Source organism: Triturus cristatus, chromosome 4_1, assembly GCF_964204655.1.
Source record: "Triturus cristatus chromosome 4_1, aTriCri1.1, whole genome shotgun sequence".
In the NCBI taxonomy this organism is placed as follows: domain Eukaryota; kingdom Metazoa; phylum Chordata; class Amphibia; order Caudata; family Salamandridae; genus Triturus; species Triturus cristatus.
This window is the reverse complement of record NC_140585.1, coordinates 743369798-743395847: the sequence shown is the minus strand read 5'-3', so window position 1 is coordinate 743395847 and position 26050 is coordinate 743369798. Positions and strand designations below refer to the sequence as shown.

General features: G+C 43.0%; 1 protein-coding gene across 1 annotated transcript in view; it reads right to left on the bottom strand.

Annotated features, from left to right (window-relative positions):
• Nucleotides 1-26050, bottom strand: part of LOC146855449 (stabilin-2-like) — a 1111419-nt gene that overhangs the window by 185122 nt on the left and 900247 nt on the right. Inside the window, exon 55 of the mRNA XM_085653245.1 lies at nucleotides 4233-4359. Coding sequence (XP_085509371.1) covers nucleotides 4233-4359 — 127 coding nt within the window. The remainder of the gene's footprint in view (nucleotides 1-4232; nucleotides 4360-26050) is intronic.

Below are 26050 nucleotides of genomic sequence, written 5' to 3'. Positions count from 1 at the left end.
AGAAAAAGGCGTTGGGGCAAGGACACAACCTTGGCGTACTCCATTCTTAATCTCAATCCAATCTGTCAGCTCCCCTCCCCGACCCCATCTTACTTGAGCATAGGTGTCCTGATGAAGGCGGACCAACATATTCAGAATATCGAGCTGCACTCCACTATTCCTTAACACAACCCACAGTTTGGCTCAAGGGATTGAATCACACGCCGATTTTAAATCAACGAAGACCAGATGAAGATCGGCTTTTTGCATAACCACAATTTTCCCAATAAATAAGTAAAAATCTGGTCAATCGTATGAATCCCTCTTCTAAAACCTACCTGGAGGGGGGAAAAGAGCATGATGTTCCTCAGTCCAAGAGTCTAATTTTACCAATATTTGACTGTCAAAGACCTTTTGGGCTACATCTATACGGCTAATGGGCCTATAGTTTAGAGGGGAATTGTGCAGGACTTATTTATGGACCAGCACTATTTGGGCTGCATTCCAACTGGCAGGGACCATGGCCCCTTTTAAAATATAAATTTGACAATTTATTAAAATAGAGGGCCCAAGTCTCAATATATGCCATAAGAGGTCACCTGGGATCCCATCGGGTCCAGCTGCTTTGCCTGGAGAAATATCCTTGACTGCGTCTGGTCCCTCATCTCCATCTCAAGAGAGCTTGTCAGAGGGTAATCTGCATCCTTAGGTTGCGCTAATCCAGCAAACCTTGGAACTCTGATGTGATCGATATAGATCCGAAAAATTGGCATGCCCGACCTCAGATCGAATTGTGTCCGATAGGGCTCTTAGAAGACTATTCTGACCATTGACGACCAACTTCCAAAAGGTTTTAGAATCTTTAGATACAGCTGCTTCATGGATATTTTTCCATACTTTGTATTCCCAACACCAGAGTGCTTTTGATTAGGTTGCTTTATACTCCTTCCTTTTCAGTCTATTTACAGCCGATTCCCCCGACATAAGGGAAACGAAGTTTGTTCTTTTTATTGTTACACAACTTAGTATACCAGGAGCGCTAGAAATTATTATGGGTCTTTGTCATCTAATGGGTACGTGTGAAACATACATCCAAGATTTCAAATTGTGGTGTATTAACACACTTCCTAGGGGTTCCATATCTAGGTTAGAAAGGATTGAACTACAGCTATATTACTGGGGAACTAACAGGCACTACAAGTGCAATAGGTGGAGTTTTTGCTTTAATGGACAACAAATGTATAATCTTGGACAAGGGAGGTGAGCAAGACAAATACCTGTGCGATATTGCAGATACTGTATAATATTTGGTAGCATACCATTTTTGATATATGATGTCAAAACCGTAGCTGTATTGAGCAGCATGAATAGGGTCTTCTGGCCAGTGTTAGGGGCCACGAGTATCGGGTTACCCACTTGGAGGATGACTCTTTCAGTGCTGCATGGTTTGAAGCTAGAGTGAGAATTGCTTAAATGCTTTTCTAATGAGGGATATATCTGTGCTCTTGTAAATTTGTGTTGGCAACTTTGTCTATAGCTTTTCTCCACAAAAAGCAAGTGGTGATGTGGTGATCGTCTGCTTCATAAAAAAACAAGAAGCACAAGAAGACCTCTGGGCCACTTATTCTGAATATAATTGCTGCCTTGAGTCAAGGCTTATTGCCATTCCTTAGAATTGAAGGAATATTACTTCTACAGCAAAAGAAGAAAACCAATTGACATTTGGTTGCCCTCATTAGAAAAAGCTCCTTCAGCAAACTCTGAGTGATGACCCATTAGTGAGAGTCCTCTCCTGTGCCCTAGAGTTAATTTGAAAGAAAGAGCAACAATTCTCAACAGGTATTATTACGCTAGACAATTAAATTTGTATGTCCAAGACATCAGACCGGAGGGAAAAAGGAAGACTCTTGAAGAATGTTTAAAGAATGTATTTAGGTCAAAACATCATTTAAGCGTCATTCGTAGAAACAAGAGAAAGCAAATTTACAGTTGTATCAGCACTGTAGAAATACATATTTGAAGCAAAAAACAATAACAACCCAAATTGCACTTGGTGCTGGATGTGAAGGTGAAGGTGGCGACACAAGTGACAATTGTGAAAACAGCGACGGCGGCGCAAGAGAAGTGACAAGTAATGTACAGTGAGAGCAAATTGTATAAAATACTGTGGTAGAGGAAATAAATTGATTATTCTTTGTAATTCAAGACAATCATTTTGAAAGGAGAAAACCACAGGAGAAATGTTGCGCGATTAATGGCGCTGAACGGTCGACGGCGTTTCGATCCTCTATGTTAGGATCATCTTCAGGACCGGGTTGTTCGATTTAAAAACGGTGCTGAGGGGGCGTCGGACAAGAACGTAGAGGGGTCCGCATCAGTGGGAGAACGCTGTTTGCTGGGGGTGGAAGAGGTTGCGTCAAGTTTAAGTATCGCCACACGAAGACAAGCTGCACACGCCCCCGACATGCCTCGGATTCATTCCGCATTCCCAGAGTACCTCTGACGGGACCTGGCTAAGCCCCGAAGATCCTTTGACCGCCCGGCGACGTTCATCCACAGACGCGCCCCGCGTCTCTACTTAAACTTGACGCAACCTCTTCCACCCCCAGCAAACAGCGTTCTCCCACTGATGCGGACCCCTCTACGTTCTTGTCCGACGCCCCCTCAGCACCGTTTTTAAATCGAACAACCCGGTCCTGAAGATGATCCTAACATAGAGGATCGAAACGCCGTCGACCGTTCAGCGCCATTAATCGCGCAACATTTCTCCTGTGGTTTTCTCCTTTCAAAATGATTGTCTTGAATTACAAAGAATAATCAATTTATTTCCTCTACCACAGTATTTTATACAATTTGCTCTCACTGTACATTACTTGTCACTTCTCTTGCGCCGCCGTCGCTGTTTTCACAATTGTCACTTGTGTCGCCACCTTCACCTTCACATCCAGCACCAAGTGCAATTTGGGTTGTTATTGTTTTTTGCTTCAAATATGTATTTCTACAGTGCTGATACAACTGTAAATTTGCTTTCTCTTGTTTCTACGAATGACGCTTAAATGATGTTTTGACCTAAATACATTCTTTAAACATTCTTCAAGAGTCTTCCTTTTTCCCTCCGGTCTGATGTCTTGGACATACAAATTTAATTGTCTAGCGTAATAATACCTGTTGAGAATTGTTGCTCTTTCTTTCATACCTACCCACCTCTCAACGTGGTATATGGGTTATACTCCTGTTGTTATATACAACACTAGAGTTAATTTGAGCAGCTCTCTTCCTATCAGGTATGTGACCAAGTAAAATGCTCAGAAACCAAGAACCAATTTCCAATTGCGCTTGAATTTCACTTTTTCTTTCATGCTGACACAACAAACTACTGTCCCATCACTTGTAAGAACCAATATATATTTTTGCAGAACATGCAGAGGAACATGTGCAAATATCTTATTTCCCTAAGCTAGGCGTTTTTAACCAGTGGTCCAAGGACCCCTGGGGGTTCGCAATACACACTCATCAGGGGGGCTGAGACTCATAAAATTAAATAATATTTTGAGAAAAGTGTATTAAAATAAAGGAGTAAAATGTAAACTGAAACATTTAAATTGCTGTGTCAAATGTGGAGGCTAAAAATTAAGTCTGCATCCTCAGATTGATTTGTAGAGCAGTGCAAGTGCATTAAACATAATATGGTATTGACAATGGGTGGCCTCAATTCAATTTAAAAAGCTCTAACCTTTCTATTTAAATTAAAATTTAATTTTTTTTCATTTGTTAATTAAATACAATATTTAATCATTTGTGTATTTGTTTGATGAATGTTTTGTTTCTGTATTTTTGAGTACTGTTTTTGAGTTAAAATCATCACAAGTGTTGGTGTTTCACCGGCTTCCAGAAGTGACTCAATGGGGATCCTTGGATTCTAATACTGATTAGGGTGGTGGGGGTCTCGTTTCCAGTAATGATTAAGTAAGAGTCCACAGAAGTCAAAAGGTTAAGAACCGCAGCTCGCTGCTACAAAATATGTGAATTAATTGAGTTGCTGCTGGGATAAAATCCTCTTTCTGGACAACGCTATCATGGATTTATTGAACATTTGAACGAAAACACCACGGACTGAAGCAGGGGAAGAGTAATGTGTCTGTGTATTTTGAAAATGGTGGTGTGGTGAAATAACAAATAAAAGCAGAAACCAAAAAGTGCTATTATACTATTTTGCTAAGTAGAGTTGATTTAGTAAGCTTAGACAAACTTACCTTGACAGTCTTTCCCAAAATATCCCTTACAACATTTTGTCATCCACGTCAAAAGGGCACATTCTCGGCGGCATCCATTTACATTCCTTCTGTAAGAATTATTGTATGGGCACTTCTGCTGTGTTCCCTGCATAATGTAAATCATGAACAGAGTTGTGGGGAAGATATGACGAATTACAAACCACACATTTTATTTCTTTGGGAATAATTACATCTCCTAAACTGTTCTTGAACATCAAACATGTGTTTTATTATATTATGGGACACTGCTCTGCAAACATTCTTTTTCAAGTCCCATCAAAATAATGTTCACTATGAGCACCCTAGATTCAGTTTCACTGCAAAAACCACCTAAAGAGTGAGTTTCCCAATTCCAGCTTAAGATTCTCTTCATTCATTTTTTTGGACTACAAAGTTTTCAGTCTCTAAGACAACCATGCATTCAAAAGATGCACCAAGACCCGATTGTTTCTGATCTTTACAACATGACTTTGTGGCCCACCTCCAAACAACCAATTTGCATCAACTCCCTCTTCCCCCAGCCTTATCATTCATCAGTAAAATACCTTCAATGCAGGTAAGTATGTAAGGCAGGAAATCTACCTTAACCTATAATCACACTTTCTGCAGCATGACTAGTGCATATTTCTTATTCCATATATTAATTTTGGCTTTGCAGCATTCATCCTTCACGTGCTCCCATATCTGAACTGTCAGCAATCCCATAAGAAAGGGATCACTAATGGCATAATTATTCTCTATCCGTAAGAATGCCCTTTAATATTAATTTGCACGGATGACCAGTCAGTTTGCCACATTATATATATATATATATATATATATATATATATATATATATATATTTATATCTCCACATATATATCTTTTTTCACTGAAAAAAACAAAGGTTACAGGGGCGTTATAGTTAGGCTGACATTTCATCGTGCAAAACCAGAGAAATTCAGCAGGTATAGTTAGATGAGCTAACTATAACTTGCGCCCCCGCAATGCACTTCCATGACCTCACTATTACATCACTCATGACATGGTCAGTGACATCACTGATGACATCATCCGGTGACTGTGTGTGTTTCTTAAAAAATGTATGAGTGTTAAATATATATATGCCAAGTTGTATTGATGAATGAGTGGGTGTGTGAGTGCCTGCATGGATGATTTAGTGGGTGCGTGACTGGCTGTGTAAGTGAGTGATTATATGTGTCTCAGTGAATGTATAAGTGAGTGGCTAATCTGTGCGAATGTATGTTATCAGTCTGTCAGTTGGTGTGTAAGTGGCTGCATGGGTTAGTGAGTAGGTCTATGATCAATTCTTTTTATTCGTGACTACCAAAGTCATCGCGATGACGTGGGTAATCGAAGAGTGCGTGGTTTATACAAGGTCTAAAACATATATATAGACATATTCTACAGTATATTTAATAGTAGATGTTTATTAGTGTACTTTTTAGACTCATATTTTTCTAGTGAGTTTCCAGATTAATCACCTCCAAACACTTTTTCCCGTTTCAATGAAGACAGATGAAGTCGCGATGATGTCGCGGATAGTGCACACTTTTCACCAACTCTGAAACGTATATGTAGAGGTACTATGAACAAGTATAGTATATCTGTTCACTATTGTAATATTGAAAGTTCTGTTTTTATTTCCATTTGTAAACAAAATTACTTTAAACTTATATTTTGCATTCCCGTTTCACACAGCAAAAACCGCGACTATTTCGGTCACCGCGAATATCACATGACTGGGACAGAAAGAAATATGATTGGATAATATACTTATCAGCAAAATCGCTAGGAAGTACACACCTAGTCCTCCTTTTTGAATCTTCTTTCATAGAACTTGAGAAATGGCAACACAGCAAGGAGATGGGGTCAGCAGGAACAACAGCTGGACAAGGATGTGGAGGAGGTGGACAGTGAAGATCTGGAAGAACGGCAGCCTCCATAAAAGAGAGCCAGTCTGGCTTGGGATTTTTCTTACAATCCCATCAGGTGAATCAAAAACAGCTGCCAAACTTGTGCAGTGCACAATTTGCAAAAGACCCTCTCTAGAGGTACCAACAAGAAGTAGTCATATGGGACAACGTCCATGTTATACCATCTAAACACCCATCATAAAAACCTCTCCACCTGGCGATCAAGCAGAGGGAAGCTGGACGACTATCTACTTCAGTGGCAGCAGCAAAGATTCCTGGTCAAAAACTCCCTTCTGAGGTGCAGAGTACTGCAATATATATGGCTCCTGAGATGTCAAGAATGGCCACGTACTGCATGGACTGTAGTGTTGTCATACGTGCTGGTGAGCAGTCTCCTACAACTATTCACAATGCTGCAAAACAGCATACAGGGATTTTTTTTCCTCTTTTATATGTTTCGCCCATCTTTCAGTGCAAGTTTTTTCATTTCCTGCTGTCCCAGTTCCTATTTTTGTTATCTAAAAAACAACAAAGAAATGTAATTGTTTTTACAAAAGACCAAAACAAAAAAGGTTCTTGTTGGAACCGCCTTTTACAGTTAAAAAAATGATAAAGTATTTATACATGTTGGAATGAGTGAATGACTGTTGTATTAATAATTGAATGAGTGCACAACTGGTTCATGGATGTTACAATGAGTGCAGCAGTGGTGCCTGAGTAAATCTATGAGTGCATAAGTAGTGCCTGAGTGATTGGATGAGTGCAAACTTAGTGATTGGGTGATTGCATGTGCGCCTGGGTAGTGTGTGGCTGCATGGATAAGTATACATATGCAGTGCCTGAGTGAATGGAAGAGTGGAACAGTAGTGCCTGAGTAAATGGATGAGCACATGCATAGTACCTGAGTGAACAGATGAGTGCAAGGGTAGTACCTGAGTAATTTGGATGTGTCCATGGGTAGTGCCTGGGTGAATGGATGAGTGCGTGGATAGTGCCAGAGTGAGTAGGTGAGTATGTGGGTACTGGCTGAGTGATTCAATATGTGCATGGTTAGTGCCTGGGTTAATGCATGAGTGAAAGGATGAGTGTAAATGTAGTGCCTGGGTCATTAGACAAGTGTTTGGATAGTGCCTGAGTGAATAGATGAACACTTGCATAGTGCCTGAATGAATGTATGAGTGGAAGTGTAGTGCCCGGGTAATTGGTTATGGGCATGTGTAGTGCGTGGGTGAACGGATGAGTGCATGGATAATGCCAGAGTGAATTACGAAGTGCATGGGTAGTGCCTGGATCATTCGCTGAGTGCATGGGTAGTGTCTGAGTGAATGGATGTGTGCATGCATCCTGCCAGTGTGATCAGATGAGTGTATGGATAGTGCCTGGGTGATTAGAAGAATGTATGAGTAGTGCCTGGTTGATTGCATGAGTGCATCAGTACTGCCTAGGTGATTGGATGAGTGCATGCGTAACGACTGGGTGAGTGGATGAGTGCATGGGTAATGCCTCAATGAACAAATGAGTGCAAGGGTAGTGCCTAGGTGATTGTGAGAGTGCATGGATAGTGCCTCAGTGAATGGATGAGCACATGCGTAGTGCCTGAGTGAATGGATGAGTGCAGGGGTAGTGCCAGGGTGATTGGATATGTGAATGGGTAGTGTCTGAGTGAATGGATGAGTGCAAAGGTAGTGCCTGGGTGATTGGATATGTGTATGGTTAGTACGTGGGTGAATAGATGGGTGCATGGGTAGTTCATGAGTGAATGGATCAGTGCAAGGGTACTGCCTGAGTAAATGAATGAGTTGAAGGGTAACACCTAAGTGATTGGATGAGTGCAAGGTAGTGCTTGGGTAATTGTGTGAGTCCGAGGTTAGAACCTGGGTGATTAGGTGAGTGCATGGATAGTGCCTGAGTGATTGAGTGAATGAATGCATAGAGTCTGCGTGATTGCGTGAGTGCATGGAGAGTACCTGGGTGATTGGATGAGGGCATGGGTACTGCCTGGGTGATTGGATGAGTGCATGAGTAGTGCCTGGATGCATGGGTGAGTGCATGGAGAATGCCTGGGTGAATGAATGACTAAGGGTGGTGCCTCGGTAAATGGATGAGTGCAAGGGTAGTGGCTGAGAGAATGGAGGAGTATAAATGTACTGCCTGAGTGAAAGGATGAGTGCATGGATAATGTCTGGGTGAATGAATGAGTGTATGGGTAGTGCCTGGGTGATTGGATGAGTTCATGGATAGTGACTGGGTGAATAGATGAGTGCACGGGTAGTGCCCTGGGTAAATGGATGAGTAGAAGGGTCATGCCTGGGTGATTCAATATGTGCATGGTTAGTACCTGGGTGAATAGATGAGTGCATAGGTAGTGCACGAGTGAATGGATCAGTGCAACAGTAGTACCTGAGTAAATGAATGACTGGAAGTATAACGCCTGAGTGATTGGATGAGTGCAAGGTAGTGCCTCAGTAATTGCATTAGTGCAAAGGTAGTCCCTGGTGATTAGGGGAGTGCATAGATAGTGCCTGGGTAAGTGGGTGAATAGATGCATAGTGCTTGCATGATTGGGTGAGTACATGGATAGTGCCTGGGTGATTGGATGAGTGTGTGGGTAGTGCCTGAGTGAATGGATGAGTGGAAGGGTAGTGCCTGAGTGAATGATGAGTGCATGGATAATGGCTGGGGGAATTAATCAGTGCATGGGTAGTGCCTGGGTGAATGGATGAGTGCGTGGGCCATGTCTGAGTGAATGGATGAGTGCATGTGTAGTACCTGAGTGAGCAGATGAGTTCAAGGGTAGTTCCTGAGTGATTGGATGTGTCCATGAATAGTGCCTGGGTGAATAGATGATTGTGTGGGTAGTGCAGAGTGAATAGATGACTGCACGTGTACTGGCTGAGTGATTCGATATGTGCATGGTTAGTGCATGGGTGAATGTATGAGTGAATGGATGAGTGCAAAAGTAGTGCCTGGGTTATTAGATGAGTGTTTTGAAAGTGCCTGAGTGAATGGATGAACGCATGCATAGTGCCTGAGTGAATGGATGAGTGGAAGGGTACTGCCTGGGTGATTGGATGTGTGCCTTTATAGCATCTGGGTGAATGGATCAGTGCTTGGATAATGCCAGAGTGAATGAATGATTGCATGGGTAGAGCCTGGATCATTTGATGAGTGTATGGGCAGTACCTGAGTGAATGGGTGAGTAGAAGGGTAGTACCTGGGTGATTTAATATGTGTATGGCTAATACCTGGGTGAATAGATGAGTGCAAGGATAGTGCATGCGTGAATAGATCAGTGCAACGGTAGTACCTGAGTAAATATATGAGTGGAAGGGTAACGCCTGAGAGATTGGATGAGTGCAAGATAGTGCCTCGGTTATTGTATTGGTGCAAGGGTAGTTAGTGGCTGGGTGATTGGGTGAGTGCATAGATAGTGCCTGGGTGATTGAATGCATAGTGCCTGCATAATTGGGTGAGTACATGGATAGTGCCTGGGTGATTGAATGAGTTCATGGGTAGTGCCTCAGCGAATGGATGAGTGCATGGGTAGTACCTGAGTGAATGTATGAGCGCAAGCATAGTGCCTCAGTAAATGCATGAGTGCAAGGGTAGGGCCTGGGTGAATGGATGAGTAGAAGGGTAGTGCCTGGGTGAATGAAGGAGTGCATTGGTAGTGCCTCAGTGAATAGATGAGTGCAAGGGTAGTGTCTGGGTGATTAGATGAGTGCATGGATAGTGCACTGGGGATTCTGTGAGTGCATAGATAGTGCCTGAGTGAATGGATGAGTGCATGAGTACTGCTTGGGTAATTTGATAAGGGCATGAGTAGTGCCTGGTTGATTGTATGAGTGTGTGAGTAGCGCATAGGTGACTAGATGTCCGCAAGACTAGTGCCTGGAGAATGGATTAGTGCAAGGGTAGACCCTGGGTCATTGGATGAGTGCAAGGATAGTGACCTGGTGATTGGGTGAGCACACAGATAGGGTTTGGGTGATTGGGTGAAATCATGGATACTGTCTGCATGATTGGGTGAGTGCATGGATAGTGCCTGGGTTATTGCATGAGTGCATGGGTACTGCCTGGGTGATTGGATGAGTCCATGAGTAGTGCCTGGGTGAGTGGTTGAGTGCATGGGCAGTGCCTTAGTGAATAGATGAGTGCATACATTGTGTCTGGGTGTTTGCATAGTGCATGGGTATTGCTTGAGTGATTGGATGAGTGCCTGGGAGATTAGATGAATTCAAGTGCAGTACCTGAGTGATTGGATGACTGCTTATGTAGTGGCTGGATGATTGAACTAGAGTAACTGTTGTGCATGGGAAATGGGATGTGTACATGAGTAGTAACTCAATTAATCCATTACTAGATTAGTGATTTGACACACACAATATATCTCGACCTCCAACCACTGTGAAGAAATAAAAAAAGACAAAAATATATTAGAATTGTATTTCAAACATTAGGCAACCAAACAACATACAATTATTTTAACCAAATTTGTTATTCAACATAGACAAATGTTTTACTCTTTTTTCCTGTTTTCATCTTTCATACTTGTTCACAACAGTGCTTTGTATGAAGACTCATCATGAAACAGTGGTAAAAAAAACTATCAATTAATTGCAAACAAAACAAATGTGCACAGTAGATCATTATAACTATGTCATACTATTCACTGCACTCACTACAAATTTTTTAATACTGGCTTGCTAATAGCTTACTACCTTCATGAAAACAACTATATAGTAAAATTGTTTCTGATATTATTATATCTGGTACAAAATGTCCAACAATTATGAAGCAGTCTTAATTTTTGCATATCCTTTTGTAAACATCATTCCTGTTAGGCCAAAGAATGTCTAAATTGTTCTTAGTCCATGTATATAAATCATAACTCATAGTACAACGTAGACGTTGCTGTAGCAGAAACATTTTAGTGGTGATGAGACTTTTCACATGCAACTTAAGGCTACTGGTGTTATAGTACCGCCATTTACTTTTTATCTGTAGTAACATTATATAGTCCTCAAATATTTATAATTTCCTTACCCCCAGTGAAAAAGAGTCCTTCAATTCTAACAGCTTGCTGTAGACAATAGCCCAAATAGGCCGAATAATGTCTCAGAAACACATAATCCATATATATATATATACATCAACACAATACTACATTCTTATCTGAGATTATCCTTAGAACATTGGTTCTAGAAACAGCAGATATAAGTTTAGTAACTTTTTGGGTAGTCTTGATTTGAATGTCACTTTAATGTAATTGCACTCTGTCCATCCTGTTTGACATATTAAATATATTGTGTAGTGTCCAGAGGTTATATTAACTCCTTCATGAAATATGATTGCTATAGTTGTGAAAGTTCTTTTTGAGATGTAAATTTGTGCAGCTTTAAAGTTTGTAATTTTAGTTCCTAACTTAGTACTGTCCACTTTGCATCGTTGTAGCATGACTATGATATATTTTCCATACATCTGTAGAAACAACGTTGACCTAAGTTCTGATCTGCAGTTTGGACAGGTCATATCTTGATGGGCGTTTGTAGTTAAATTTTCAAATGTCACAGCATCACAATCTGGTAATGTCAAGTAGAGGAATCATTCTGAATTGATTTCAGTGTGAGACGTAAATTCACAATCTTCACAGTTATGGGTCCATTTATAAGTTAAAACAAATAATTAATTGCTGTTCACAACTTCTTCATTTAATAGTCCTAACATTACCATTAGAAATTCTTGAGCATTCTGCTGAAGACTTTGAGAGGACACTACTGATCCAATACAGTCATCAGTTAGTTTTCTTATTCCAGTAGCAGAATGTATAATACTTCTATCACTTCTTAATTCTTCAAGTAAACTACACAGTGTGAAGACATTCTTTTAGCTACCTTTTCTTTAATAGAATTTTTAAGATGAGGCAAATGATATAGTCCGTTTAACATTACATTTGCATGACAGTTTCACTCCAGATTTATTATCAACGTGATAGCCTTGTATTTCCTCATTGTGCTCTAGCTTTCTTTTCTTTCCTCCTTGTTGATTTTCTTTTTGTTCATCTTTCTGTTCAACTGTGATAGACTGTTTAGATATTTTCCGCTTTGGACACAGTATTGATTTTTGAACCACAGGATACTGGCCTAAATGAGGTGTATATTGAGCTCTTAACCAATTATACTCCGTTACACAGATCACATCAGCACTTACTTTCTTCTCATCCAAATCAATCAGAAATAAACCAGACAATTTTCTAATTCACAACAAAGCAACATATGACATTCCTTCTTTGAATACACTACTACCAATATTAACAAGACCTGTATCTACACTTAAACCTTGCGATTTATTAATAGTTATATGCTAAAGGCACTGGGAACTGCTTTCACTGGACATACAAGTCTTTCACAAGTAGGAAACGTACCACACATCTACCAATCTGCTTAACTTAATATCATCACATTTTATGGCTAAGTATTCCACATCACCTCTGTTTGGATATTTAACAAACTTCATACCTTTACCCATTGTACCATTCACTAGCCCTTCTTCAACATTTAAATTACGACGTAAGATTACACGACAATTTTTACAGATACGTAAATGTTTTTCCAATCCTGCAGTTTTCGACACAGACTTTTCCAAACCATCCAATTTCGATTTCAGTTTTTCTATTAGAAGCACTGTAACTCCTTGCTGTTCCATTTTATCATTTGCTCTAATTTCGACAATCTCTTCTTTTCTCCAGTTGCAATAATAGTTCATTGAATTTACTACACTCCTCAAGAGTTGCCATCAAACAAACAATAGACTTCTCTTAACAAAATTGTACATTACTTCAGCAGCTGAAACATTACTTGGAAACAAATTTTTGATGAGACGGGTTTTGTAATACTGCCTTTCCCTCTCTTGTGAGGACTTCCACTCTTATATCCTTGAGGATAACTACATAATTTTATGCTTCGCGCATATTTTGTATTAACTCTTTGTATTGAAATTTTTCCCAAATGTTTACATTTCCAATACTTCCTAGTGAATTGATTCATTATGTAGTAGTTTCTTGAATAGAGGTTGTCCTTTTACAAGAGTTGGTTGTAGCAGGTCTCCAAACACTGTTAAGTGTTTCCTCTAAAAAGTACATCGTATTCAGTTTTTAATATTTGCTGCATTCTGAAATGTATAAAAGCTAGCATTACATTAGACACCATACTGACTTCATCAATAATTAGTAGCTTTAATTTCTTTAATACTCTTCCCACTTCATGACAAACATCACCAGATAATTTGTTGTATTGTAATTTGTTGTCATGTTCAACAGGCAGCATTAACAATCGATGAAGGTTAACTCCTTTAACATTATGAGCAGCTAAGCCTGTTGGTGCAGTGACAACACACAACAAATTGGACTCAGTTGTCTTCTGTACGTAACGTGTCGGTACTTTAATCGAGAAGCTTTTTCCAGTTCCAGCTTGACTACTTATGCACAATAGAACTGGTTTATATGTAAAACATGTAAACTTTTTATTCTTGTGCAGAAACGCATGTTCTTCTTTACCTTTTACCTCTTCAAAGATTTCTTTCTGATCTGCATTCAATTGCTGCATAAGTAGTTCTAGATCCACAGTTTCCTGTCTTACTTGATGCATTGCATTCTCCACCTCATTCATAACTTTTGAAGCTTTATTTTCAATGATTGGCTTTCCAAGAGGACCTTCACTTCCAGGTGCTGAACTTGACTGCTTTGAGAACTCCCTCTTGCTATCTCAACATCAATGGTTTCTTCTTGCTCAATCTCATCTCTCAACATTTTAAGATACACTGGAAACACAGAGCACTCAATGCTGTCTCTTACAGCGCTGAAACAGTGGAATTCTCCAAGTAGCTCACTTTCACTTTGCCATGGCTTAAACAACTGTAAGAAGGCTAAATAGAAAAACTCTCTTTTGCTGGAGTTTGGCAACGTAGCTTTCAATTGTTGATTACATTTCTTTTGTTATGTCTTACCAAACATCCTTCATATCCAACCACAGCAAATTTTCCTTCATCTATGTTTTCAATGACATTACGTCTGAAAGTATAATGTGAAGTATTTCATAAAGACACATCCTTTTCAGAAGATGACTTTTTCTTGGATAGTATGTATTCAGCATATTGCTCTTCAGAATATCTGTACTGTGTGGCTCAAATTCTGCAAGATATTGAATTTCAGGAAAAGACTTCAGTACTCTGTTACAAGTAATAGCAAGCCCTAAACTCACCCATAGATCTCCTCTAGATTTAGAAAGCAAGCTAGCTGAGTATAACCGGTCTACACATTCATAGGAGCCTATCTCTCTGTGAGAAAGCATTTTCAAACTAAAACTGTAAGATTTCTTCGTAAAACTCTTTTCTGCTGAAATCTCCTCCCACATCTCTTTCATCTCAGTATTCTCTGACTTTGTTATATAAGATGTAACATACATACAGAGAAACAGCAATTGAGTTGTGTACAACAAACTGCACACGCATGTTTGCATTCCACATCTTCAGAATCACAGGGTTGTAGTCATTAATGTACTTGGAGGCATCAGTTCTTCTTAGGTTGTATGTATTTTTCGGTGATTTCCTGTAAGTGTATGTCTGACTGCAGACAAAAGGCCGATGACTCTTCCTTGTGAGATGACACGTCGTGGGAATCCAAAACGACATCTTGTATAACTTTTCCCTTTTGCTCTGTATCTTCGCTGACAGTATTTTCCGCATCTATGATTTTGGAATCGTAGAACTTGTTGTCTTAAAATGTTGTCACTACTCTCCTTTGGGATGAAGTTACATACTGCTCAATAAAAGACAACACATACTCATCATTGTCTATTTCAAACTTTGGGACACCCTTTACCGACAACAGCCTGTGAATATGGGGAGCACCTCTGGCTTGGTACACTTTATGCCAAAAGAAATCAATCACTTCACCAAGAGGTTTTGTTTTGTTCAAGATGAAAGCCATCATTGCTTTGAATCTGTGATTAAAATATCTGCAAACATTTGCAGGGTCTAGTGAGCACAATTCTCTTGGCGTCTTCAGATGAATGTCTTTTATATCTAACTTTGTCTCTCCTGCAAGAATTCTAGCAGGTCATCCAAAGCATATTCAGCACAATTCAGCATCAGAAACCAAGTAGGTGCTCCAAGGTTCCTCAACATGCACTTGAGTTCACCCTGACGCTGATACCAATATTCATTAGTCCCACGCTGACATGCCATTAGGTTTATTAAATTGTATTCCAAGTGCTCATCGTTTTCTTGAACTTTTTCCAAAAGTTCTCTTGCTGATATATTATGCAAATTAATTCCTGTTTTTAGAATATGATTCACACCATATGACAGGCCAGACAAGTCACTCTCAAATAATAGGTGAAATATATACAGAATACACTGACGAAATCTAGGGTCTTCTAAATAATGTCTACTACATCTATACTCAGCTGTAGGTATTTGCACAGGCCGCTCGTCATACCTGCCACCTACTGCAGTAGAAAAAAGATGTGGGAGCTCCTTTTGCTTCATTCATTTGAAACAGCTCAGTGGTATCACCAATAACCTCTTTAGAATGCAAAGGGTGGATGCTATAATGTTCATAAATGTATTGTGTCCTGGACTGATCCACCTTTTCAATCTGACCTGTTGATGGAAATGTCTGATCCTCCATATGTGGGATATCTTGCAGGCATTTCCACATTTCTTTAGTAATCATTGTTTTGTACCAAATATAGAATTGCTTTTTTAACTTTGGTAACATCTACTAACTCCTGCCATATCTTCTTGTTCTTGGTAGGTACACCATTTACAAGAATTACAAGTCCTTCCTCTAAATCTCTATCTACCACTACCGTTTCAATATGTTTCTTGACATCTAATGGCAAATGCACTACTCTACCTTTTAGACCTTTTTGCAGCTCTTTTGGGTGTAGCTCTCCTGTACTATAGTCTGAATGGATGTACAGTTTGGATAAGAATGGACTGATACATATTTAAACCTTGAAGTGCTGGAATGGGAATCCGTTCTAACCAGCTCTAGCAGGCATTTCATTATCCTCTAATGTATTGTAAACAGTACACACATATAACTTGTGGTGTGGACAAGTGAAATCCTTCTTCTGCAAGCAAGTACAGTGCAAACATTTGCCAGTTATCATTATTCTCTATTTCACTTTTTAAATATAAGTCAACAGTCTGCGTTTGATTCTTGTAGTGAGTGTTTCAACAGCATATACAAACATACTCTGGTTTTTCAGCACATATGGTCTTTCAAAACTATCAACTATAGTACCTGTATCCTGTTCTACAACGCCTCCTGTTATCAACTCTTCAATATCCCTGCAGTCCTGTTCTGGACCAAAGAAACAAAACTGCACATCATCACAAACCTTTTCTACCTCTGCCACAGTACCATGCAGAAGTGCCCTATTCATTTCTCCTAAACATAAAGCAGGAGTTTCCACACAATACAGCCTCCTAACTAAAGTTTGAATTGTTGAGTGGTGTACAGCTAACATCTGAAAAAGATTATATGTGCTTTGGCACATTGTCTTTGATAAACAAGCTAGTGAGTGTCCCTGCAAAATGGTATGTTTTCCCAGCTTGCAAGGATCCAAACCTTGTAAAGTACTTATTTTGTGTTTGGAAATATATGTAGGAATTTCCTTAATATATCAATGGATTGCTGTCTAAACTACAAATACTACTACAATTCCATTTGTATACAGGAGCCTGACTATGCCTACCTTGTACCTCTTCTGCAATAACTTCTTCTACATTTCTAGGTACAATCACCTCTTTTCCTATAGGACTGTCACTCTTCATTTCATAACATCGTCCGCTTTCATCAAAAGCATGAACTAATCTGTTATCCTGGAGATAGCTTTCTTCATTAAAGAAAGGCCCTGTACTAGAAGTATTCATCCATTCTCCACTAAAAACTGTACAAAAGTTGCTTTTATTCACTAATCTGTTCTTCTTGTTTTGTCTCTTCATGAACAACACTATTTTGTCAAGAGTCTCCATTCTATTTGGAATAAAAATGAAAAGCTTCATCTTCAAAGCAAAGGCCTTATCAACTACTCTCTCAACGTGTTGTCTCTGTTTCAGTGCCTCTCTCCCTCTTCTATACTTCTTCATAGTTCTCTGTGGAATAATAACCACTCTACTACGAAACATTCTGGCTCTGATTTCCTTCAAATGCTTCTGTCTCCTGGTTAAGGTTTGTCCATGTCTTTTACAATTTTTTCTGTTCTTGCAAAGTACAGTTTGTCGACTTTTATTGTTTTTTGTAGTCATAATTTCATGTTCTTTATTTTGTATTTTTTGTAAGTAAGTGCCTATACTTTTACGAAACGACTTTGTCCTCTTATCAGTAGCTCTTTTTCCTTCACTACTTTTCTGCATTTTGCCACTTTTGTAACCCATTTTTGCAAACATACTGTAGTTGCCTCTGTTGCTTTTTTGTCCGAGCTTTTGTAGGCATTGTAACTGTATGTAGTTATGTAGATATTGTTCTGTAAAAAAAACAAGTATATTTTAATTTTTGCCTTAGCCAATCTACCAACTACTTTACTATTAACTTACATATAATACAAAAACAGTTTTTATGTTATGTTGCAGTTTTAAATCTACTGATGAACCTAGAAATATTGCTGCATACACTTATTTCAATATAACAAACACACAGTAAAACACAAAACTTCATTAGCACCCTCTTGGACAACACAGCTACAGCATATCTAATTTCTGTAGTAAATTTTAAAATGAACATCAATTTAAAAAGGCATATTTACAAGCACCATACACTCTCCAAAGTGTCACTTTTTTTGACACACCGGCACGTAATATGGTGCTCTATATTTACAAAGCCACATAAAGCCACAATGTGGCTTTTTTATGCCTTAGAAATACAAGTGCTTTTCAGGCAGCACTGTGCGTGAAAGAAGCATGGCATGGGTGTTGCAGTGGGTGGTGCTCCCCAGGGGAGGTGTAGGGAGATACAATGAGGAGAAATACTTTTCTTTCTCCTCATTTTTTCTTGCTTCTATTTGTAACTACACTACTCCTGTGATATATCTTTTCGTATGACTGTAATACTCTTTTTTTTTATCAAACTCCCATGTACATCTTATGTAATTTTTATAAACAATTTAAAAAGTTATGCACATACCAGTGAATTCAGTTTGTAGATTATATTGTTGTTATAGCACTTTCTGGATAGTTTTGACACTGTTAGGTTTTCTGAAAATTAAGCACAAGAACGGTACAACACTCTCATACACAGCAACCATAAAATGTCAACCTTTTCAACTTTGCAATCTGTGATCATGAGAAAGACAGCAAATGAAATCATTTTTTTTTTTTCTTTTTTTTTTAACAAACTTTATTCAGCATTTAGTCACAATACACAGCTTATGCCTACAACCACATATGGCCGGCAGCGTGACGGTATATAGGAAGGTGATGGTGTACACAGCGGTTCGTCCACAACCCGCTAGGGGCCGGCCACGTTGCAGTGTTAACAAAAAGTAGGATGACAACTCAAAAAAAAGGTCTCCCATCCTGTTATTCTATTTTGGAATTGGCAGGTAATGATTGTGACATATCTCATGTATACAGTGTACACAGGAAAACAACAGCTGGTGGAACCTCCTCTCATCATATGTCCCCAGTGGTGTAATATATCCCATTTCATCCCGTCATCAACCAATGTCATAGGAGCACAAGGGAAGAATCCGCTCCATCCCCTCCCTCCTGCCTTCCCCTGAAAGGCTGCCCCGAAGCATGGAAGCCGTATCCCTCAGCCGCCGAAGTGTGAGTTGTCTTTAAATGTATGCAGTGGTGCATCGGTACCGACCCGATCCCGTCTCCATGCGCTACCGCCCAAGCAGGGTGGTTCCAGTGGGTTCGGTGCCATAGGATCTATCTAATATAGCTATAAATGATGTGTTATGATATGGGGTGTGATAGCAGGTATGTCGTGAGGGGGCTCCATATGTCCATTGGACGAGCCGCTGTGGGTAAGAGTTCCGCGTATTGGAGCAGCGTTTCTTGACACTGCACCATGCTTCTGATCCAGTCTTTGAATTTCGGGGCTCTGCCCCTTCCCACCTGCAAGCTATCAGTCTCTTGGCCATAAGAAAAGCGATGGTGGCGAATCTGCGTACAGGCTTTCTAATAGTTTTTGTGTAGCCCAGTAGTGCCTGCACTGGAGATGGTGACAATGGTATATTTATCATCTCCGAGATGCCCGAATATACCTGACCCCAATAGTCGGCAACCTCCCGGCAACCCCACGCTACATGCAAGAAATCCACCGCGGGTGCATGGCATCGCCAGCAAAGGTCGTCCTCCCGAAGACCGATCCTATGCATACGGGCTGGTGTACAATAGAGTCTATGCAGAAATTTATAGTGAATGACCCTGAATCTGCTGCTGGAAGAGATTTGTTCGGTTTGTGCACAGCAAAAGTCCCAGATTTCGTCTGTAATGGGTTCACCCAGCTCTCCCCCCCAGCCATGGCGCGCCCGCAATGTTCCAGCTCCGGTATGGCGTGTATTAAGTGGTAGAGGTGCGAGACCGCATGTGCAGGAGTAGCAGCTTTAAGCAGCTGATGTAGAGGGTCTAGTGTGGGCGGCTCGGCCGGATACTCCTTCGTCAGCGCTCGAATCCCACTACGAAGTCTTATATAAAGAAATGTATCCATGGGAGTGGGTGTAAGGTCAGCGAACATGTGCGTCTGCGACCTAAAACGGCCATCATGATATAGGTCTCCCCATGTCTTGATGTTGAGTTTGTTCATAAAGTTTTTAAATATTTGTTCCTGCAGAAGAGGTATCGTGGGATGGTACGCCAAAGGGAGCAGCGGAGAGTATGGTAAGGTCGTGTTAGTTTTTTCCGTGATACGACGCCACGCCATGACTGTACTAGAGACTGTTGTAGCTTCCGCAATAGGAGTTACGGGCGCACTAAATAAAGCACCTTCCAGCGGGATCGAGTCCGCCAACCAATGCTCCACCGCCACCTGAGGCAGAAAGGGCATGGGGCGAATCCAATAGTGTACATAGTGTGCCTGGGCACTGTCATAGTACAGTTCGAACTCCGCTAGATCAAAGCCACCCTGTGCGAACGGGCGAGTCAAAATACCCCAGCGCAGTCGTGGCTGCTTTCCTCCCCAGACTAGTCGGATAAGCTCAGATCGCAACATTTTAAAAAAGGACTTGCCCGGGTAGTATGGGATATTTAGGAAGAGGTATAGAAGTTTAGGCAGGATCACCATCTTAATGAGGGATGCGCGCCTTGCAAATGAGAGTGGCAATGTGATCCATCTGGTCACGCAATTTTGGATGTGGTCAAAGGCACGGCCATAATTCAGCCGCATCAGTTCGTCCCGGTCTCTAGTGAGATATATGCCCAGATAGCGGACCTCATCTGTGCACCACCTCAGTGAGCGGAAAGATAGTGGCTTTTCCCCAGTTAATATGGATACCCGACATGCCGGCAAAGCGAATGAATTCTCGCAAAATGGGGTTGAGGTTGGGGTTGAGGTTAGTACTGGGATCACGTATGTATAGCGTTATGTCATCCGCGTAAAGGGACACAAGGACCTCTCGCTGTAGACAACGCAGAGCCCTGTCCCGGTGGTGCTGTCGGAGTCTGGCCGCTAGCGGTTCCATCGCTATGGCGAACAGTAATGGAGATAAGGGGCACCCCTGACGCGTGCCTCTGGATATGGCAAAGGCGTCAGATATCCGACCATTTACCCCAACGCGAGCAACTGGTTGACGGTAAAGTATACCTATCCACTGTGTGAAGCCTATTGGCATCCCCATGTTTCGTAGTATGCATAGGAGGTAGTCCCATTCTAACGAATCAAAGGCCTTAGTGGCGTCTAAGAACACCGCCACCATTGGCAAGTCAGGGTCTACATTTTGCAATATGGAGAAAAGCGTGCGGAGGTTGTATGAGGTAGCCCTGCCAGGGATGAAGCCCGCCTGATCCGACAGCACCAGCCCTCCCATCAGCAGCTGCAAGCGATTGACCAAAACCTTGGTCAGGATTTTCGCATCACAGTTGATTAGGGATAGGGGGCGGTAGGAATCACAACATTCGGTCGGTTTATTGGGTTTTAGTAGAGAAATTATTAGAGCTTCCTGCATGGACGGGGGATGTATTCCGGACTCGTGTGCCTCCAGGTACACCTCTCGAAGCACCGGTACCAGGACGTCTGCGTAGGCCTTATAAAAGTCCATGGGCAGCCCGTCCAGCCCAGGAGCCTTCCCAGGTGCCATCTGGTTGATCGCATCCCTTATTTCGTCTAGACCTATGGGCTCTGCCAGAAACTCTCTGTATCTGTCCGGAAGCCACCCCAAAGTGAGTTCCCTCAGGTAATCACCCATATCTAGGTCCCCCGCTCTGGTAGTAGAGTAGAGTGTGGAATAGTGGTCAACAAAAGCATCTAAGATCGACCGTGTATCTCGTAATGGCTCCCCTCCGTCTCCCTCCAACTCCAACACGAAATTTGAGCCACGTCGGGGTCGAATCACTCCCGCCAGGAAGCTCCCGGGACGCTCTCCTTCCCCATAAGCTCTAGCCCTGGAATGTTTACCTCGAAATTTTACCTCCCTGTCAGCGGTGGTAGTATACTCAGATAACACCTCTCGATACCGCGCCTGGGCAGCGGAATCCGTGTGATAGTCCGGCTGGGTTTCTAGTGTTCGAAGTGTGTTTTCCAATGTATGTAAGGTATTGCGCAAGGCCCGCAATACGCCTGAGCCTTTAGATATGCAAATGCCACGTACCGTGACCTTCAATGCCTCCCACAGTGTGGCTACCCGCTCTACCGATCCCTTGTTATGCGATAGAAACTCTTCGATATCCTGACGGAGTTCAGAGCGGAATAGCTCATCAAGTAGTATGTTGGGTTGGAGGCGCCAGGATGGCGGTCTCCCCAGCATGTCCAGTAAGCGGAACCTGGTCAGTACCGGGGAGTGATCAGAAAACGTGCGACCCACATGTTGTGCCGCAGCCATGGAGGGGGCCAGCCCCCGAGACACCAATATGTAGTCTAGTCTAGCCCAGGTGGCATGAGCCGAGTTCCAATGCGTGCCCTCCATACTAGTAGGGTGTAAGTGCCGCTATGCATCTACCATCTCCTGATTGTCACAAATGTCTCGCAGGTATCTATGGGTGTTGGTGTAATGGTGTGTAGAAGGGTTGGACCTGTCCAAGGCCGGGTCAAGGACCGCATTGAAGTCCCCTCCCCATATGAGATGTGTTGATCCCACCTCCCTGATCTTGTTCCAGAGGGCAATGAAGCTACTCGGGTCATCACAATCAGGGCCATAGGAGCATGCGAAGGTGATGGTGTCGGCACCCATCCTTCCCCAGGTGACGCAATACCGTCCCTCTCGGTCCGCCGCGTCTCCCAGTGGAGCATAGGGAACATTCCTTTTTATCAAAATAGCGGTACCTCTCGCATAAGACGAGTATGCTGCGAAGACCGAATGTGCCGCCCAGCGGGCGGCAAATCCGCCTCCGCGTTGGGGATCCATATGGGTTTCCTGCAAGAATGCTATATTCACGTTAAGTCTGTCCAATGCCCCCAATATCTGTCTCCTCTTCCTCGGGTCCCCCAGGCCCCTAACATTCCAGGTAATGACGGATAGAAGACCCCCCCCCCTGCTATCTAGCTGCACTTCCCGGCTCATATCTATAGCTAGATAATCGAAATATCCTGGTGTGTGCAAACCCCCGCCTACTCCAGAGCCATTGCATAGCGGAGGGTTCAAATGGTGAGTCCGCCCTATGCATTGTGACGTTATCCATGCCGTGTTCAAACAAAATATCAACAATCCCGTGAATATCCCCCCCCACCCACAACGACATCCCAATCATGCCAAGCATCCACCCCATCCCACATCAACGCAACATTCCAAACCATAATCCTGTTGGGGAATACCCAATTGGGAAACACTAGGGATCCAGACCCGCCAACCCAACTCCCCCGATTTTTTCACCCGCCGCCCGCTTGGGTCAGTATCAGCAGGCTGTGCGGGAGGGGGAAGGGTGTGCCAGAGCAAGATCAAGTTAAACAGCAACAATTGTACCCTGGAAACAAACGGGCCTATTAATCTACAGACCATCAACTCAAAGGCGGGGCACCAACCAAAGGAAATGACAAACAGTGAGGCTCACTGTGCGGTAGAAGCTAAGCATTTCTATGCAGTGACAGCGTAATAATAAACAAGAATATCAGCCATACCCCTCTAGTCAGTCCAGAGCTGAGGTGGGAGAGCGGGAGCCATCCCTCCCAGGAGATGTTCGTGCAGATTCGTGAGAACGTTTATGGTCTTTTAGGAAGAGTTCCACCTGAGATGGGTTCTGGAATATGTGTGTCTTGCCATGGAGGACCACCCGCAGGCGCGCCGGGTAGATCATGGAATAACGGATATCACTTTGAATTAAGCGTTTCTTAACTGCCCCAAATTTTCGGCGTGCCTCCTGTACAGCCTGTGTGAAGTCAGGGAAAAAAGAGAGCGTGGTGTTCTCATACTGAACAGGCTGCTTCTCTCATGCCAGGCGAAGCAAAGTATCACGGTCTCTATAATTCAGGAAGCGGATAATGATTGGTCTCGGAGGTGCTCCAGGAATGGGGCGAGGGCCCAGGGAGCAGTGAGCCCGCTCTACCACTAGGTGTGGGGAAAAGGCCTCCGCGCCAAAGAGGTCAGAAAGCAGTTTTTCTATGAAGAGTTCCATTTTCCCCACTGCGGTGGATTCTGCCAGACCAAGAAGGCGCACGTTATTTCGTCGCGATCGCGCTTCCAAGTCCTCATTCTTGTCGGCAATCACCTTTAGTAACCGTTCCATCTGCGATACAGTGCTGGCATTGGCCGCCGCCCCATCCTCAAGCCCCGAGATCCGCTGCTCCGTCTCCTTAACTCGCTCCTCTTGTTGGTCGAGATGGTGCACCACAGAGTCCAGTCGTCTGGACATATTATCAATCTTTGAGTCAATGGAAGTAAGACTTGTTTGCATGTTTAAAAGGAGCGCCTTCCAATCTACCTCCTCAGCATCTCCCACCTCCGAGTCACCCTCCCCCGTCGGAGGGGTGCGAGCTTTTTTCTTTTGGGACTCGAAAGGGAGCTTGGATTGTTTATTATCCGTCTTCCCCATTATTATGGTTGACCTGGCAATTCAGCTCTCCACTCCGGAGCACCAGAGCGGAGCCCTCCCTCTAGTATAGTCAGAGACAGGCGTAAGGTATGTTGTGCGTCAATTCCGCCGGTCCAATTCGCGTCTCGGCGATACTCCTCTACGTCCCTCGCGGCGCGGATGGACCCGTCCACGCAGGGGAGGAGCAGGGGGGGGGGAGAAACACCTCCAACAGATTACTGGTTGCAGTATCGATCCTGAAGGTCAAGATTGGATTCGCGGTGGCAGTCTTGACTGTGTATACACTACCCGGTAAGTAGCAGTCCTGCGGTGAGTAGCCAACACAGTCCCTCGGGCGGATCCCCTCCCGTCAGCTCTGCGCGTTCCTTTCCTCCCAGTGCGATGGATGTAGGGTGAGTAGCCAGGGGGAGCGTGCCCACCCCCTCCGATGACACCCTGCAGCAGGACAGCAGTGCCCCTCTCCCCGGGCCTGTAGCGGTCACAGGTAGGCCGGCAGGCGTCCGCGAGACCCTCCTCCAGCAAGTGCCCCTCGTCTGGCAGATCTCCCGTGTGGCGGGTGCAAAAACAGCAGCGATGGAAGTAGCCCCACCCCGTTCGTAGGTAGGTTGCAGGCTGCGAGGCGTTTCCGTCCCCCGCTTATTCAGGGGCTTGCCGGGGCTGCGCAGCGCGCTAAGGCCTACCTCTCTGGTCCTCGGGTGGCGGGGCTGCTATGCAGGGTTCAGCCTCAAGTTTCGTCACGTCTGTAGCTCGCCGCCTCCGCTGTCTCGCCGGTATTCCAGGCCCCCCGGCACCACCGCAGGCAGTCCGGTGATGTTAAGCTCCTCCGCCAGTCCCGTGCCAGCCAGCGCCGCGTCTCGCGGCCTAGCGACCACGCTTGAGCTCCGGGGTCGCGTGCATGCGCACGCCGTCTTCCGTGCGTCTGCAGTTTACAGCGCCTCCCGCGGGACCTGCTAGGGCGGATATCTTCCCCGTCACTGCACCAACTCGAACCAAACTCGCCACAGATGTGCGTCCACCTCTGAGGGTCACTCGAGCTCAGTAGCTTCTAGTTTCCAGGGTACAGGATGGGTTGTACGGATAGTTGAAGTGCCCGGCTGACGAGAGCCTCACCGAAGTGCGGCCATGTCGGTCTGGCGCCCTCTAGCGCCCCCCCAGCAAATGAAATCATGTCTTTCATTTTAGACTACACTATCTCCTCTTGTGAATGGTTAAGACCTGTTAACCCTTTCCCTCTTTTTCAAAAAGAGATTTCTATCTATGTGTATTTGCGATGTATCTGCGATCATCGAGGAGAAATCGCGAAACAAAAACGGGAATTCAAACCTATATCTAGCTTCATTTAAAAAATTTATATATATATATATATATTACTACACAACAGTTTATTACATAGTCCTGAGTTGGAAATTAAATCTAGCCTTTACTTAAATTGTGTCATCACTCCTCAACTTTAAAAAAAATGTTCTGCCTCTTTAACACCCTTCTCTCAATACACTCTTACCTCAGCACATTAATCAAGTGGTTGAATTGCTAGCAGCATCTCCAGTGGACGTGCCCTGCCTAGGGAAACAAAAAAATCACAACTCTGCTTTTCGCAGATAACACTCTTCTCATCAATAAAACACCTATGGGATTGCAAATTCAATTAAATCAATTCAAGACCTTCTGTAAATAGAGGGTTCTTGA